We start from the raw sequence: 14,186 nt of genomic DNA, 5'->3' as shown, positions 1-14,186 counted from the left end.
TCATCATCAGTGGTCGAGCAGAAGGCCTCCTGACCAGAGATGATGTCTGTATTTGAATGCTGCAGCATCTGAGACTCACAGAAAGGTATGGAGAAAGCAGGAAAAGACAAAACAAAAACCAAACAGGCTTAGGGCATATTAGTTGAGCTTTTTCTTTTCTTTTTCCTTCCGCCCTCTCCCCCCTAGCATGTCTGTGTCTGCTTTGCTTTTTTTCCGACTCCGCATCTCGATGCAGTTGTGAGCGCAGTCCCATGCGAGCACCTATGCTGCGGTGCCTAGACGGCARTTCCTTAAGCTGATCAGCTTCCTCAGCACTACTTATCTTCAAACCGTGGCTTTAGGTACATGGAGCTCTTTGGCACTAATTCAGGGATTTTTTTTCCCTCCTTCTTTTTGCAGGTTGCTGATGGCATTTTTTTTTTTTTCTCCCCACACCTTGCTTCAAGTTCCACCACAGGTTTAATTATCGTGACTTCAGGCAGACAGCTGATGAGTTTTCTAGCCGTTCCTTATTGCTGGGTATGGTCCGAAGGGAGAGAAGCAGGGAAGAAGCGGCGCTTCCCGGGGTGGCAGCTTTGGCTAGCTGCTGCCAGAGGCAGCCTGGCGGCAGAAATCCCGCCGGAGGCAGCGGGCTGGGAGGCAGGACAATCGCGCTGCTGTTCTCTCCCCTGCTCGCACCCGAGAGGAGGAAGGCTCTGCAATGCCCACTTCATGCGAAGAAAGGTTTCTTTCTGTAGTTCTCCCTTTTTGTCAGTTTTTTTTTTTAGCTTCCTTTTCCATTCCTCCTCCTCCTCCTCCTCCTGAATTGCAGGCAGAGCTATTTAAGTGTGCTGTTGTCCCATGAATTTCTTTTTTCTAATGCGGTTTTACTTAGCAAAAAATGCATTTAATTCCTTGTCTTTAAAGTCAAAGATGCAAACAAAACCTCCTTAACCTACCCTTTTGCTTTTGGTTTTGTATGAGTGAGCAAGCAGAAGTGCCCCCGTGCTTCCCTGTCGGAATAAACAGATGCYCTCCAACAAGTTCTGCTGCCTGTTCTCTGCATCCTTTCTGTGCAAAAAGGAAACAGAAGAGGTTTCAAAAGAAAGCTTTCCGTCATACAAATAAACTCTGCGGATTCTTAGATTTAGTTCCACTTTCAGCRCAGGGCGTTCTTTAGTTCTCGAGAGCTTTCCTTCAGCTCTACCCCGACAAAACCTTCCCGGATCCCTCYGAGCGGTACGTTCGGAAACGGTCTGGCTGCGTTGTGCAGAACGCGTTTTTCTCCTTGCTGTAGGCGTTATTTTTGAGGTAGCGTTCGTGGAGGTGAGCGGGAAGCACAGCTAACGACTAGCGTGTTGGCAGGCGCTGCAGAAAGTCTGAGCAGCAGTCGCCGTGATTTTTCTTTTCTTTTTTTTCTTGGCATCTCCAGCAGCTTTGCGTGGTGTAGAGAGAGTAAACAGATTGCTGGCTGGCTGTCGTCAGGAGCGTTACAGCTCGATGTTGGGGGGTAAAAGCTTTGGAAGTGGATAATGCRCTGAAGAAATTAATATCTGGATACAAGATAGCCCTCCCCCTTGTCTCCCCCCTGCCAAGTTCGATGCATCCACACGCGCTACGGAGTTTGATGAAATTATATAAATGACCATCTCTATTTCTGCCCGAGCTGCGGAGAGCTCGGCAGAATCCTGCTTTCCCGAGAAGCGACGCTCACAGTCTGCAGACGCTCCGCGASCGTCAAAGGCTGCTCTTACGTTTTTGCGAAGCTGTAGCGCATCACGCGGGCTCCTAAGCGAGAGCTTCACTGGTTATCTGCAGCTGGAAGAACATCTTCCAAGGGCTGCTCTGCTACCCTGGGATCCTGGGACTCATTCGGTCTGGAAATCGGACCCGTCCGAGGCAGTAATATGAAATGTCTGCGCTAAATCTAACTCTCGTTCCCTCCTGTAGAATCTGGCTTTTCAATTGCCCAACCCAAATGGATTATATCCATCGAATTTTAATTTATCAACGTCGGGCTGCGCGGTCTGCTTTCCTCCTGCTTCGGCGCTTTCTTGCAGCGGCTGGTGGAAGGCAGGCTCCGCGATGACGCCGAGCACCTTGCGGAGGCGCCTCAGCGGCACCCAGAAATTACTTTAGACCCCAGGTTGTGTGCGAACTATCCTAGTTCATCTGATTAAAAAAAAAAAAAAAAAAGTTACATCTGTCAAATTCGCCCCGTCTCTGCCTTTATCCCACTGCAGCTACTGCAGTGCAACCATCGTGCTGCGTTACTCATTGCATCGCAATATGTTAAGTTAGTTGCTGAAGAATTGCACAAATGCCTAAACCCACCATAGCGATTCTGCAAAGTTTGGAAGGAGGAAGGTTGCTCTAGATGCCAGGGCGGCAGAGCTCGCTGGTTTCTGCGAGGTGATAAACAGAGATGGAGAGGGAGCACGTCCGCGTAGTGCCTTCTCCACGCAAAGGGTGGTAGAGGGCTTTTTTCAAACAGCGTGATGCCAATTAAACAGAAAAGATGAGTTTAAAAAAAAAAAAATCACACATGCGCTACCTGCCTGTTGGAAACCTGCGCTTCCAGAAAACAGAGCAAGTGTGAGTCTTTATATTCTGTATCGTATGAGCTACACAAGGATAGACAGAAAGATGCAATTTGTGACTTTTTTTGGTAAAGAAGTTGAGACGCAGCTAACGAATGCTGCTGTCTCTCGTACCGAGTCGAACGTGACGCTGCAGATCACTGTAGCTATTAATACTTCCTAGATGCTTCATTATTCATGCTCTGCGGGTAAGATCCGTGCTTCTCTTTTTCCGAAAGAAAGATTATTTCAAGAACGTGTGTTCTGACAAAGCTATCTTTAGAAAGGGCGTTACRTATTTGTATGAAATTGTACAGAAAAACAAACGCTGCTGCTGTTCGCTCATTGACCAAGGTGGGGGGAAGAAAAAGTCCCCGTGTGTTTTCCGACTGCAGCGCCTGTATTTCTCGTGCTCTTTTGCAGCATTGCAGCAAAGCACAAACCTCGCTCGTGCGTTCGGAGCAGCTGGGTGTACGTGCAAGCATCGCCCACCTCGTCTTTTCCTAAATGTCCGACAATTTAGCTGCAGTACTGCCCGTACACCCGATCGTACGGAGCATCGCAGTGCTCCCTCTGTTCAATGARCAGAAACGTTCAAAAAGCTCGTGTTTTCCAAAATGAACGAAGACCAGCATACGAAGACTAGAGAGGCTGCAAAACTGAGTGCCGTCAGATTAGGAAATCCTTACGGGACCACCCCACCAAAACTGAGGCTGTGCCCTTTCCCGTGTCAGAGCTCACTCTGATGCGGGTCGGTCTCTACCGCACAGCGTGCGTTTCGCGTGGGCATCGTCGCTTCTGCGCTCCCTCGTTTCCRTGTGCTCGAGTCAAAGTCCTGCAGCAGTGTCGGATACGTGTGGCCACGGTGAGAGTTAATACTTGGTGAGTTAAAAAAAAAAAAAAAAAGAAAAGAAATGCTCTGTGTTAATGGAAGGTGCAGCCTTGGGCTACAGTTTTTAACACATGCATGAAAAAACGAATAGGGTGAAGGTCCTTGAGCCCCGCTCCATCTTCTMACTCAGCCGGCAGGTGTGGGAGATGAAGAGCTGCTGCTCCGTAGTTTCTGCTTTCCCGTCACGCGTGGAGAAGGGGCCGAGAGCAGGGTATGAGGAGCAGTCAAGGCTCTGCACCTCCGGCACCTTGGTTCAGGTGATACGGCAAAAGCGGGGCTAGTTTAACACCTTCCGTTTCCAAAAAGCAGCAGAAGGCGCTGGAGAAGCATGGGGACAAGCTCCCCACGTGTTGTCCCGAATGCTTAACCTCTAACGAAGCCGGGATAGAGAAAAATGGAAAAGTTATATAAAAAAAAAAAAAAAAAAGCATTGATTGATTTCTTGCAAAGTTGRTAACTCTTGCAGGATATTTTTTTCTTGAAATGGAAAGAAAATTTCTCCATTCAGAGGCCCTGCGGCGTTCCAAGCTGAACTGGGACACGGTGGCCGAATTGCGCGATGGGCCATCAGCTCTTCCGGACCTCGCGGTGCCCTTCCTTTCTCTTCGTATTTACCTCCTGATTAGTTACCTTTTTTCAGTTTATAGGAAATTACTCTATCACRGCCTCGAGCATGTTCAAATTTCATACCTTTGGAAAGTGCCCAGCTGATACCTTATTTAAATGGTGTTTTTCTTTGCTTTCCATGAAGACTGAAAATGTGCTTTTACGCAGTTGTGTCAGCCGGCCAGGCAAATAATCTGGACTTGCGGCGCATAAGCACGTGGTTTTAACGGTGTGCGGCGGCGCGCAGCAATCTGATACTGTTTGTGCACAGGGGGCAGCTAGTAGTGCTTGAAATTTTGGAATTTGGTCAAGAGGAGTTGTGGACTATTTACATAATCTGACCGAAGGAGCGGGGAGAAGCTGGGGACTCGTATACTCGCGTTTAACCTTGTCCTTCCTTGTGCAATATTATTTTACGTGGCAGAATACAAACGTGTTTTTTTTTTTTTTTTTTTTGCACTGAAGTAGCGGCAGTTTTCTGACAGTTATTTGTTTTTATTTTTTTTTAAGGGGAGGGAGGATGTATTATTGTATTATTATTTTCTACAACTAGAAAAAAAGCAGCTGCTGCCTAAAAGGAAGGATAACACGCAGCAGCCAAGCTGGGTTTCATGTTACAGYGGTCTGTTTTTGTTGCTGCTAACGTGTTTTTGTTTTTACTCGTTACACATATTTCTCTTGGGAAAAAATCCTGAAAATATGTGTGCAGAATCCCCCCGCCAGCGCAGTGATTCTTCCCCCCCGCTGTCCGCAGAGCCCCAAAATGGGACTTGGGCCGGGAGCTGCAAATTCTGCCGGCGCTCTGCGTCCGCAGCAGCGTTCGCCGAGGACCGTTGGCCAACGGGGATGCTTAAGTTGGGCAAGAAAACTATCCCTGTTCGGGATCAGGGCTTACGCGGGAGGACTTCTGCTTGGTTTTGGGGTGTTTTTTTGTTGCATTTTTTGTTACGTGGTGGTTCCTTAAAAAGAAGGGACTCAAATGAGCTGCTCTTYGGCTTAAGTTCAAAACTAGAAAAAGAAAGAAAGAAAGAAAGAAAAAAAGAACGTTTTGCCAACATTTTACCAGTAACACTGACATAAAATCTTAATTATTCCTTAGCTGAGAGAGCACCCGCATCAGCAGAGCGGTAAATCTCCGAAGCAGTTGTGCACTGTAATGACTTTTACAGTAGTTTATCCAGAATATCTTAGTAAGCGTCTTCAATAGAGCTCTCGATAGTTCCGTTATGTCGTTATCCCGCATGCACCGGAAACTTCTTTGATTCGATTAATCAGCTGAGAATTGACCCCAAAACCTTCRTCAGGTCAGTGCGTGAACCTTAAATGTGATTTTCTCCCATTTTGGAATTAGCGAGTCTGAATAGTAAGTGCATTAAGACAAGCAGTTGTAACTAACTCCGTTTTTTAAACCAGATTGCTATAATAAAAGATGTTTTTGTTCACTGCTCGGTTCCAGGACRGTCACTCGATTTGGGGGACAGGGAGCAATTGCTGCCCTTGAGTAGTCTCTCTTTTGCCGTGGCCAGGTAGATATTTAGTGCAAACATTTTACGCTTGTTAGATRTTTTTAATGGACATAAACTATCCACTTGTATCAGTAATGAGAAATGGATGCTTTATAATAATGCTTTATACGTAGTTTAAGTTGCAAAAAGTATGTGAATCGATAGGGTAGGACTCACTGGGCTGTCATACAGTAGCTGTCCTCTCCTGACTGTTGTTCTGAGATACTCTTGAAGTATTTGATGTGCTTTRAATTAAGAGTATGCTGCTGGGATGGATTCTGAATGGTGCAGACATGCGAAGGGTGCACCATCATCGGCGGTTGGGTGGGAACGTTTTAGCCTTCGTAATGCAGCAAGCGGTATGTTTGCTAGGAGCAAAAGTGGGGGAGAAGAGACCCTTTAAATATTGCTTTGAAGCTTTGAGGAGCCTCTGCAAAGATATATTTGCCTGTCCACGTGGGCCTGCGTTCTCTAAAGTCTGCCGCGTTGAAACGCRGGAATTGGGGGAGGAGGGAGAGGAAAGGACTCAGCAGAATTTCCCAGATATTTTTATCTTGTGAACCTTTTCCATCTGAAGGATTTGCAGAGCACCTATTTGTAGGAGTGAACAGCCGAGGGTGGAGGGAAAGAGGGAGAGGAGGACAGGGCCGCGTCTTCTGGTCACCGTGCTTGCTTGACGTTCATGATACCGCAGGCTCGGTCTTCAAAGAGCTAAGTGAGGTGAGCCGTTTCTGGAGAAGGGGAGCTCGAACGGACTGAGACCGTCTTTKCAAGTAATATCTCAGGCCCTGTTTACTTTTCAGACTTGGAACGGAAGAGAGATCATACTGGAATGTTTTATCTCTATAAAGTATTTGAAACAGATTGGTTTTGGGACTGAGGTCTCCTGTCAAAGCCAGCGTGAAGACTGGCATAGAATAGGATTTAGTTCTGGGCAGTGTGTTGACACAGGACTCTCATGACCTTGCTCCCCATATAGTAGGTAATGGAGTAACGTGGCTCAGTTCTTGGAACCATCAAATAATTTAGGGACCTCCCAAGTTGGTAGGGACCTCCCAAGGTCRTCCAGTCCATCTGTGCTCCAAGCAGGTCCAGGGGGCTCAGGGCCTTGTCCAGCTGGGTTTTGAGCATCTCCAAGGGTGGAAACCCCACAAACTCTTTGGGCCTCGTTCTAGTGCCTGATGGCCCTTGTGGTGAAGATGTTTTGCCCTGTATGTAATTAGGTTCCAGTAGGCTGCTTAAAAAATAAATAACTAAAATAATGAGGGTTTTGTTTGTAGGGTTGTCTTGGGGGGGAAATATATATATATATATATATATATATATATATATATATGTATATGTATATATTTAAAAGTTACCTTGAAGATGAAGCAGATCTGTAATGTTAGATTAATGATTAATCTTGAGATTAATGTTAGATAAATTTCTTAATGTTTGAGAATCATGACGTAAAGCTGCCGTTGCGTTCTCGGCGAGAGCTCTCGGCTGAAGTAGTGCCGCGCGTGCACTATAAATACTTAGTGGTTTGCGCTTCTTACCGTAAACGCGTAGAAGGTTTCATTAGGCCACGTGAAGTATCAAACCACAGTGAAGAGAAGTAGCGAGCGAGGTGTCAGCACCTGAACCYGTATTTAATTGCCCTAAAGCGTTATTTGGTGTTATTCCTTGGCCAGGGAGCAGGGTGAGGTCCCAGCGCCGACTCTGAGCCCTAAGTCTGGTTTAAAGGTAAGAACCTTAAGGGATTTAAGCTCTTTAGCTTAAAAATCAGCGGCTAGACGAGGCCCTGCAAAATCCTACTTTTCCTCAGGCTACCTAGCAACTTTTGGGGGCTTAGTTTGATGGATGGGCCTGTTCTTGTTTTAAATTAAATCTAAATTTAGGCTTGCAATAAGCAAATACGTACGTTTTCTTAAATGTCCCTGCGTGTGCTGAGAGCGGGCGGGAGGCTTGATGGCTCGGTGAGCTGCTGCTTCTACTGCTTTGAAAGCAGCATTTCCTGCGGCAGGAGCAATAATCCTGGGGAATTTGGGAAGGCTCGAACTTAAATAGTCTAAACGCCTTTCAGGTTATGAAGTGATCGATGTTTTGGTCGTAGGCGATGTTCGACATCAAGCTTTAAAACGCTTCTCTTCCTCCCTCTTCCGTGTGTTTCCCAGCGCGCGAGGGCTTGGGCTGCTTTGGCATCTGGCTGGACCTATTCCACAACTTTTCCGCCCTTTAACAGCATCTATAAATACAGAGATYTAAATGCACAACCGTAACAGGAAGCGTTATGCCCCGTTGTCGTGAATTCAGGCCAGTGTTTTGCTGCATCGGTTGCTATACTGCTAGCTGACATCGGAGGTGCCACGTTGCTTGGACGGTTAGAAGTAAGCCGTGCGCTATGAATACGTTTTATTCATGAATTCCCGTACTAATTTCATAGTCTTCTCTACACTATACGTGTCAAAAATTCTCAGTAATCCAGAGAAAATAAATCTTTGAGTGTTTTCTTGTCTAAAATTAAGCTATTTCTTCTCTGGAGCATATGTAAGCATGACTACATCTTTTGTCTTGCTCCCAGGCCCTTCAGTGCCCAATAGAATATCTCGGTGGAATAGTCTGTATCGAGGTTTAAACAAAGTCGTCTTGCTTTTTTTCCTGACCTAGTCATAGTAAGGCTTTCTAAAAATTTAAATTCACATTTCAAATAGATTACGAACTCTTTCGAAACACTTRTCTATGAACATTCGTCTGTCTACGTAACGGAGATAAAATGATGTATCTGTTACTTTTCTCCTCGAAGGGTATAGCTGCAAATAGAGATTGGAGAGGCTTATTTGGGAAATGTTTTGCTGGGGAGCCYRAAARGCATRGGTGAAGGCAYGTGTCTTTCCGCTGGTGTTTTCCCYGCAGAAGCTGTCACCCCTGGACAGGTGGGCTCGTGGGGTGCCGTTGCTACGTGAGACTAAATCAGTGCRGTGATTGCCTCRGGCATACGTTCGTGTGCGCCCCCAGAGCTTGGAGTCAGGACCCGGGACATCTCCCCCGGCTCTGATTTGCACGTAAAACATCTTTGAAGAGGAAAGGGCCCAAAAGTGGAGGGACCAGCCTGGGAAACGGGTGTGGAGGGAGGCAAATGGGACATGTTGAGAGTGCGTGAAGAGGTGAGATGAACTTTGGTGTGATGAAGCAAGAGGAGAAAGAAAAACATCAATGTTAAACTTTTCCACTTTCTCGGTTGATTTGACACCCAGAAAGCACGTGATGATAGCCCTCGTTGCAGAGCAGACGCTCCAGAATACAAACGCGGAGGACTCAAGGTCCACCCATAAGTCAATCGAATTCAACTCCATTTTAATTTAATTCAAGAGAGTCTTAYGATTTTAGAAACAACCGATTTTTTTTTTCAAATGTCCCTTGCTGGCAGTATTGACCGGCCTCATGAATCAGCTTGCGGTACAAACATTTAGCTCGCAGCCCGATCCACGAGAACCATCCTTGCGTGCAGAAGTGCCGTAGGAGGTAACGGGAACGGGGCTGGTAATATCTCTGCGTTTGCCGTGCGCCGAGCTGTTGAATCATCAGCAGCCGGCTCAGAGAGCCTCATTGCTCATACAGAGGAGGGCATTGAATTTGTTGCCTTCAAAATGTTGAGCTTCGGCCAGTAAAAGCTTTGGTCTCCCTAAGAATTTAAGGAATGCTGTTATGGAGTTTTTCCGTTGAGCGCTTACAGTTTCGAATCAATGAGCTAGTAAAATGAACTAATATGAACAGAATGTAATTTGTTTTAGTGAAATAGTTATGATTCATTTTGCGTTTTCCAAGGCTAGACCATTTATATTACGCATTATCATTATTGGCTTTAGAAGGACATGGTGTACTGCTCGTGTATGTAGATTAGACGAGCATAAAATGAACTAATAGAACTTTTTTATAGCCTGATARTTCTGTTCAAGATGCACAGCAAATAAAACAAACAAAAATGTGTTAAGCTGTCTCAAGTTAAACATCAGATGTTTCTTTAGCTACTTATTGGCTCTTTATCAGTGTACCTTTGCCATATAGTTGGTTTAAATTTTAACAAGGCATGATTCAAAGAGCTTTTTGCATTTACATAAGGACTAAAGAAAACGCACGAAAGGCTGATATTATGTGCTACAATTTCTGTAGACTTTTGGGTTATAAAATATACTGGTCTGACAAGTTGTTCCAGCAAATGTCACGAAGCTCATTCCTCAAAAAAAAAAAAAAAAAAAAAGAAAGAAAGAAAGAAAGAAAAAGAAAGAAAGAAAAGGAAGACTCCTGTGGTTTCCCACTCCCGTCCTCAAAACATGTTATCCTTTATCTGCCCAACTACTCCCCGTTGGAGAGCTTGAGAAGCAAGGAAATGTTTTGTAGACCTATTTCCACCTGCAGGGAGAAGATGAGCCGCCTCCTCCTTGTTAGCTCAGGGTGGAAGAAAAGGGAGATGTGTTTTTCTTTCTTTCTTTTTTTTTTTTTTCCCCCACTCTCTCTTCATCTCTGGATATGAAGGCGGCTGGTGAAGCAGAAAGTTGCTGCTCACCACCAAAGAGGTGGTTGTTGCTGAAATTGGAACAGAGCCGGCTAATTAAGGTTCTGCCAGGCAGCAGAGAGATGCTGGACAGTTAAGGAATTTGTTGATTCAATGTTTCCACGATTTGAGTGCAACAGGTTGCAAGCAGCGCTGCGCCCTTTYGAGGAGGAAGTGTCTCTGTTGCGGTGAAGATTTCCCCGTTCAGACTCTTCCAAAGAGGTCCTAATAAGTAGACCTTGCTTTTGTCGATGAGCTATTACTTTGTCTCTCCAGTACAGCCCAGAGACCTGAACCATAAAATGCTTCTAATATTTTTGTTGGCTTAAATTCTTTATTAAGTAATATGAAAGGGTGATTAAAGTAGGGTTGCCTTCCATCTAGTAGGTAGAAGTTCATAGTGTTGCTGGCTTATCTTCACTCAAGCAAAGAGCATYAGTCCCCTAAAAAGTTTCTCTCGTTGACTTAGCATGATGTGTTAGGTTGCTTTCAATCCTGTTGCAAGGAAATGTTTGTCATTAATATTATTAAATATGTTAGCATATGGTAAGTTGCAAATACAGGATTGCTGTTCTGAGTTTATTGGTGTTTGGAAAACCTAAGGCGATGTACTAGCTTGTGCTGAATATAAATGTATTCTGCTTATAAGTTTASTGCTGTGTCTCTGTTTGCTGAGCTGTTAAGCTGAAATACCTGGAAGAGAATGGGTAAATCCTTTACAGTTGTTAAAATAGCACTCATGCATTTTAGTGTGAAGATATCTGTTCGTGGGGAAAGGGTGCTTGGAATATATTTAAGGAGATCATAGGAAGCCCGAGGCAAATTTCGTCCAGACTTTTTCCATTGCCTACYCATCTCTTCCCTCTTCGTGTTCCTTTTGGAAGTTCTTGCCTTTCTGGTAGCCCCTGAAGACTGGAGCCTAGAGATGGTGCTACGACTCCTCTTCCACCGGGATGCTAACTTTCCTGGCTAGGACACGTCAGTCATGGAGCTGAGCTTCAGGAGGAAAAGCAATTGCTTTAAAGAATTTTGTATAAGGAATGTGTGTATATAGGGCCCTGGAGATTGGAAATAGAAGACAGACGTGTCTCCAGACAGACACGGACAAGGAACCAAGCAGCGATGTGAGTTATGAGAGGAGGCGTGAGGACTTGAGCAGATGGTTTAGAGGTTAGGCCCAGCTTTGCTGGAGATGGGACCGTAAGGCATTGCTTTAGGAGGAGTGGATGGGGTGGGTGGTTAGTCAGCAGGCAGCTTCAGGGCTTGAATGTTCACCTGCAGGAATAARCCACAGAGAGGAGTTCAATGTACTTGGAAGGGGAGGCGGTGCGATGCTGGGAAGAAAACCGTTGGGYGTGGAGATGTCTCTGTGGCTGATGATTTCGGGGAGGATAAGCAGATAACAAGTATGGGCAGCCCAAAAGCATTTGGAAATGCTCTATGGAAATACTGCTTAGCTCCATGTACGATATCAGCGTCTCTAAGTGCAAGCGTACTTCGCTGGTTTGGCGGGTTTCTGCTACAGCAGAACGTGTTTTAGTCAACTGAAGCAGATTYGTATGCAACACTTTGAGCTTAAATAAATCTGTGCATTCAAATCGGAGAAAAACCCGTCATTGCTCTACCAGTAGATCTCCTTCCAGTTGGAGGGCTAACTAGATTTAATGCCCTATGAAACAACTGATGCTCGGTGATTCGGCTGCAGTGAAGACAGCTAGACAAGTGATCGCGATGCGGAGAGGGTTGCGTCGCTGCGAGGTGCGAGTCGGAGCCGAGACCCCCCTGCTCTGCCCTCTGCATGTCGCGAAATGGAGTTTTCTGGGAAGGTACAAGCAGAAGCGAGAGCGAGCATCGTGCGGACGCGTAGCTGAGCGTGTCAGCTGCCGTTTCTGGAAGGCTTCCTTGGATTTGGCATTGCTTCTCCTTTCGGCTGCAAAATAAAAGCAGAAAAGGTCATTTGAAAAGCTTTGAGCTTGTAAATGTAAAACCTTTTTCACTTTTCTAATAAATAGCTGAGTAGAAGATAAATCTATTGGGAGCTAGGACCTCACATCTCAYATTAAGCCTCAGTCCAAAACATATTTGTAATTGTAATTCAGCCTACGTACACAAACAACTCTTGGAAATTATCTTGCATGTAATTACCTTAAATAAGTTTGTAACAGGAGAAAAGTTAAAAGATTATCAAGGTGGATTTAATAAATGAAGCATTAACTGTACCTGGCAGATTGACTTCTGCTGTCGCTGCGAGCCAGGTTTTTAAAGCGCCTTGGGCACGATTGGAAATTCCAGTTTTCAGCTGAACAGTTTTGATATGCGGTTCTTACGGCTTTCCAGCAGTTAGTCTGGTTAGAGATTGCTCTTAAACAGCAGTAACTGGCTGTACGAGGTGGCTGAGCAAGGCAGAGCTTTAATGAAAGCGTTGCCCAGTAAGGATTCAAAAGCATTTCAATTTTGGGAAAACTACAGCAAAAAAAAATCGAGTGGTTGAAATAGTGAAAATAATACAGGTTAGGTGAGAGTCATATACTGTGCTGTCTAACATCTGAGACTCCTTCAAAGTGCRTTTTCTCTAATTTCGTACATAATTAAAAAGCAGCTTCTCTTACATCTTTAAAAGTTGGAGTCTTGTTGAAGCAGTGTACTTCCGTGTTTATTTGCRTGAATAAAATATAGGCCTTAATACAGAGTATAACAACTTCAAATGTTAAATGTCTCTAATATAACTAAAGCTTTATTTTTAGGCAGTGTTTATCCTCCATTCAGGAAAGTCAATTTGCAAATGAGTGTGGTCCCCAGAAGCTTATCATATTATTTCATAGATCGCTTGACTGAATTTCCTTGCTTTTTTTTTTTCTTTTTCTTAATTAATTATACAGTGATAGCAAAATCCTCCAAGTTGCTTGTGGTGTGCATGTAAATAAGGTATGGCAGTAGCTTTTCAAATATAACGATGGTTTCTCTTTATTTTAACAGGCTTTTGGAAATGCAAAAACAGCACATAACAACAACTCAAGCCGCTTTGGCAAGTTTATTCAAGTGAATTATCAAGAGACAGGCACTGTGCGAGGGTAAGTGAAATCACTGCTGGAAGCTGGTGTCTGAACTAGTGTAACTTGCACAAGGAGTCTAAGCTGCTAGAGGTAATGCATGAAACAGAAGGTTAACCTTTTTTTGGCCAACGTGGTTCCCAAAGCATTATGCAGGAACATCATCTATTTAATTCCATTGCTATGAAAATGTTGGCGTTATCTATGCTGCAGATGGAACCGCGAAGACCCCGGAGCTGGCCTTGAACCACGCAGCCCAGCACGCGCTCTGACCGCGGCTGCCTGGGTCGCGGGGCAGAAGCGTCAGCTCGGGCTCCGTTAGGCTGGTGCAGCTCACGCGCTTGTGATTCAACCATCACGCGCTTGTGATTTATCCTTCCACCTCCCATTAATCACGATGTCACCCGCATAATTAAGCAGAAAGCTATCTTTTCTTCTGCAAAGAGCAGTTAAGGCGGGAGAAGGGAACATTTTAGTTCGAGTGGGCTCCCGGGATGGGTCGGAGGGCTGGAGCACGTGATGAGTGAGTAGCGGCTGAGAGCTGGCTTTGTGCAGCCTGAAGAAGGGAAAGCTTATGGGGATTTAATTACCATCTCCAACTGATTTGCGTTAGAAGAGAGCGCCATGCTATTCTTGGAGGCACACGGCAAAAGCACGGTGGCGAAGGACACGAATTGCAGCAAGTCAGACTCTGATTAGATTAAAAACTTCTGGTGGTCAAACACTGGGACAGGGGTCCAGAGAGAGTGTAAAAATCTCCAGCCCTGAGGCTACTAAAAACTTGTTAGGCAGCTCAGGACCTTGTGCAGTCCTAACTTTGGTCTTAGTTGTGTTTTGAGCAGGGCCTTGGACTAGAGGACCTCCAAAGGTCCTCTTCAAGCTTAACTATTGCAGAAATCTGTCTGATGAAGTGGTAGAGGCAGCTGTATTGCAGGTTGTAGCGTGGTGCGGTTGCTTTCATCCACTGTAAGAATAGTCTCAGGGCTGTTGGTGGCGGGYTGGGAGAGCATTGGAGGTTTTAATCACAACCTGGACTAA

The 14,186-nt window shown here is 45.1% G+C and overlaps 1 protein-coding gene across 6 annotated transcripts in view; it reads left to right on the top strand.

The window, feature by feature from the left end:
* Window positions 1-14,186, top strand: part of MYO9A (myosin IXA) — a 181,654-nt gene that overhangs the window by 48,995 nt on the left and 118,473 nt on the right. For 5 of the 6 annotated variants that reach the window (XM_085300723.1, XM_085300722.1, XM_085300724.1 and 2 more), the window contains exon 3: window positions 13,075-13,169. In XM_085300723.1, the coding sequence (XP_085156849.1) occupies window positions 13,075-13,169 (95 nt within the window). Of the gene's footprint in view, window positions 1-13,074; window positions 13,170-14,186 lie in introns of those variants that run through there. The other variant, XM_085300725.1, reaches the window with a different exon arrangement.

Source organism: Rhea americana, unplaced genomic scaffold (genome assembly GCF_003343005.1).
Source record: "Rhea americana isolate MKP2758 unplaced genomic scaffold, rheAme1 scaffold_168, whole genome shotgun sequence".
Lineage (NCBI taxonomy): Eukaryota > Metazoa > Chordata > Aves > Rheiformes > Rheidae > Rhea > Rhea americana.
The sequence above is the reverse complement of the archived record's forward strand: the minus strand, read 5'-3'. Positions and strand labels throughout refer to the sequence as shown.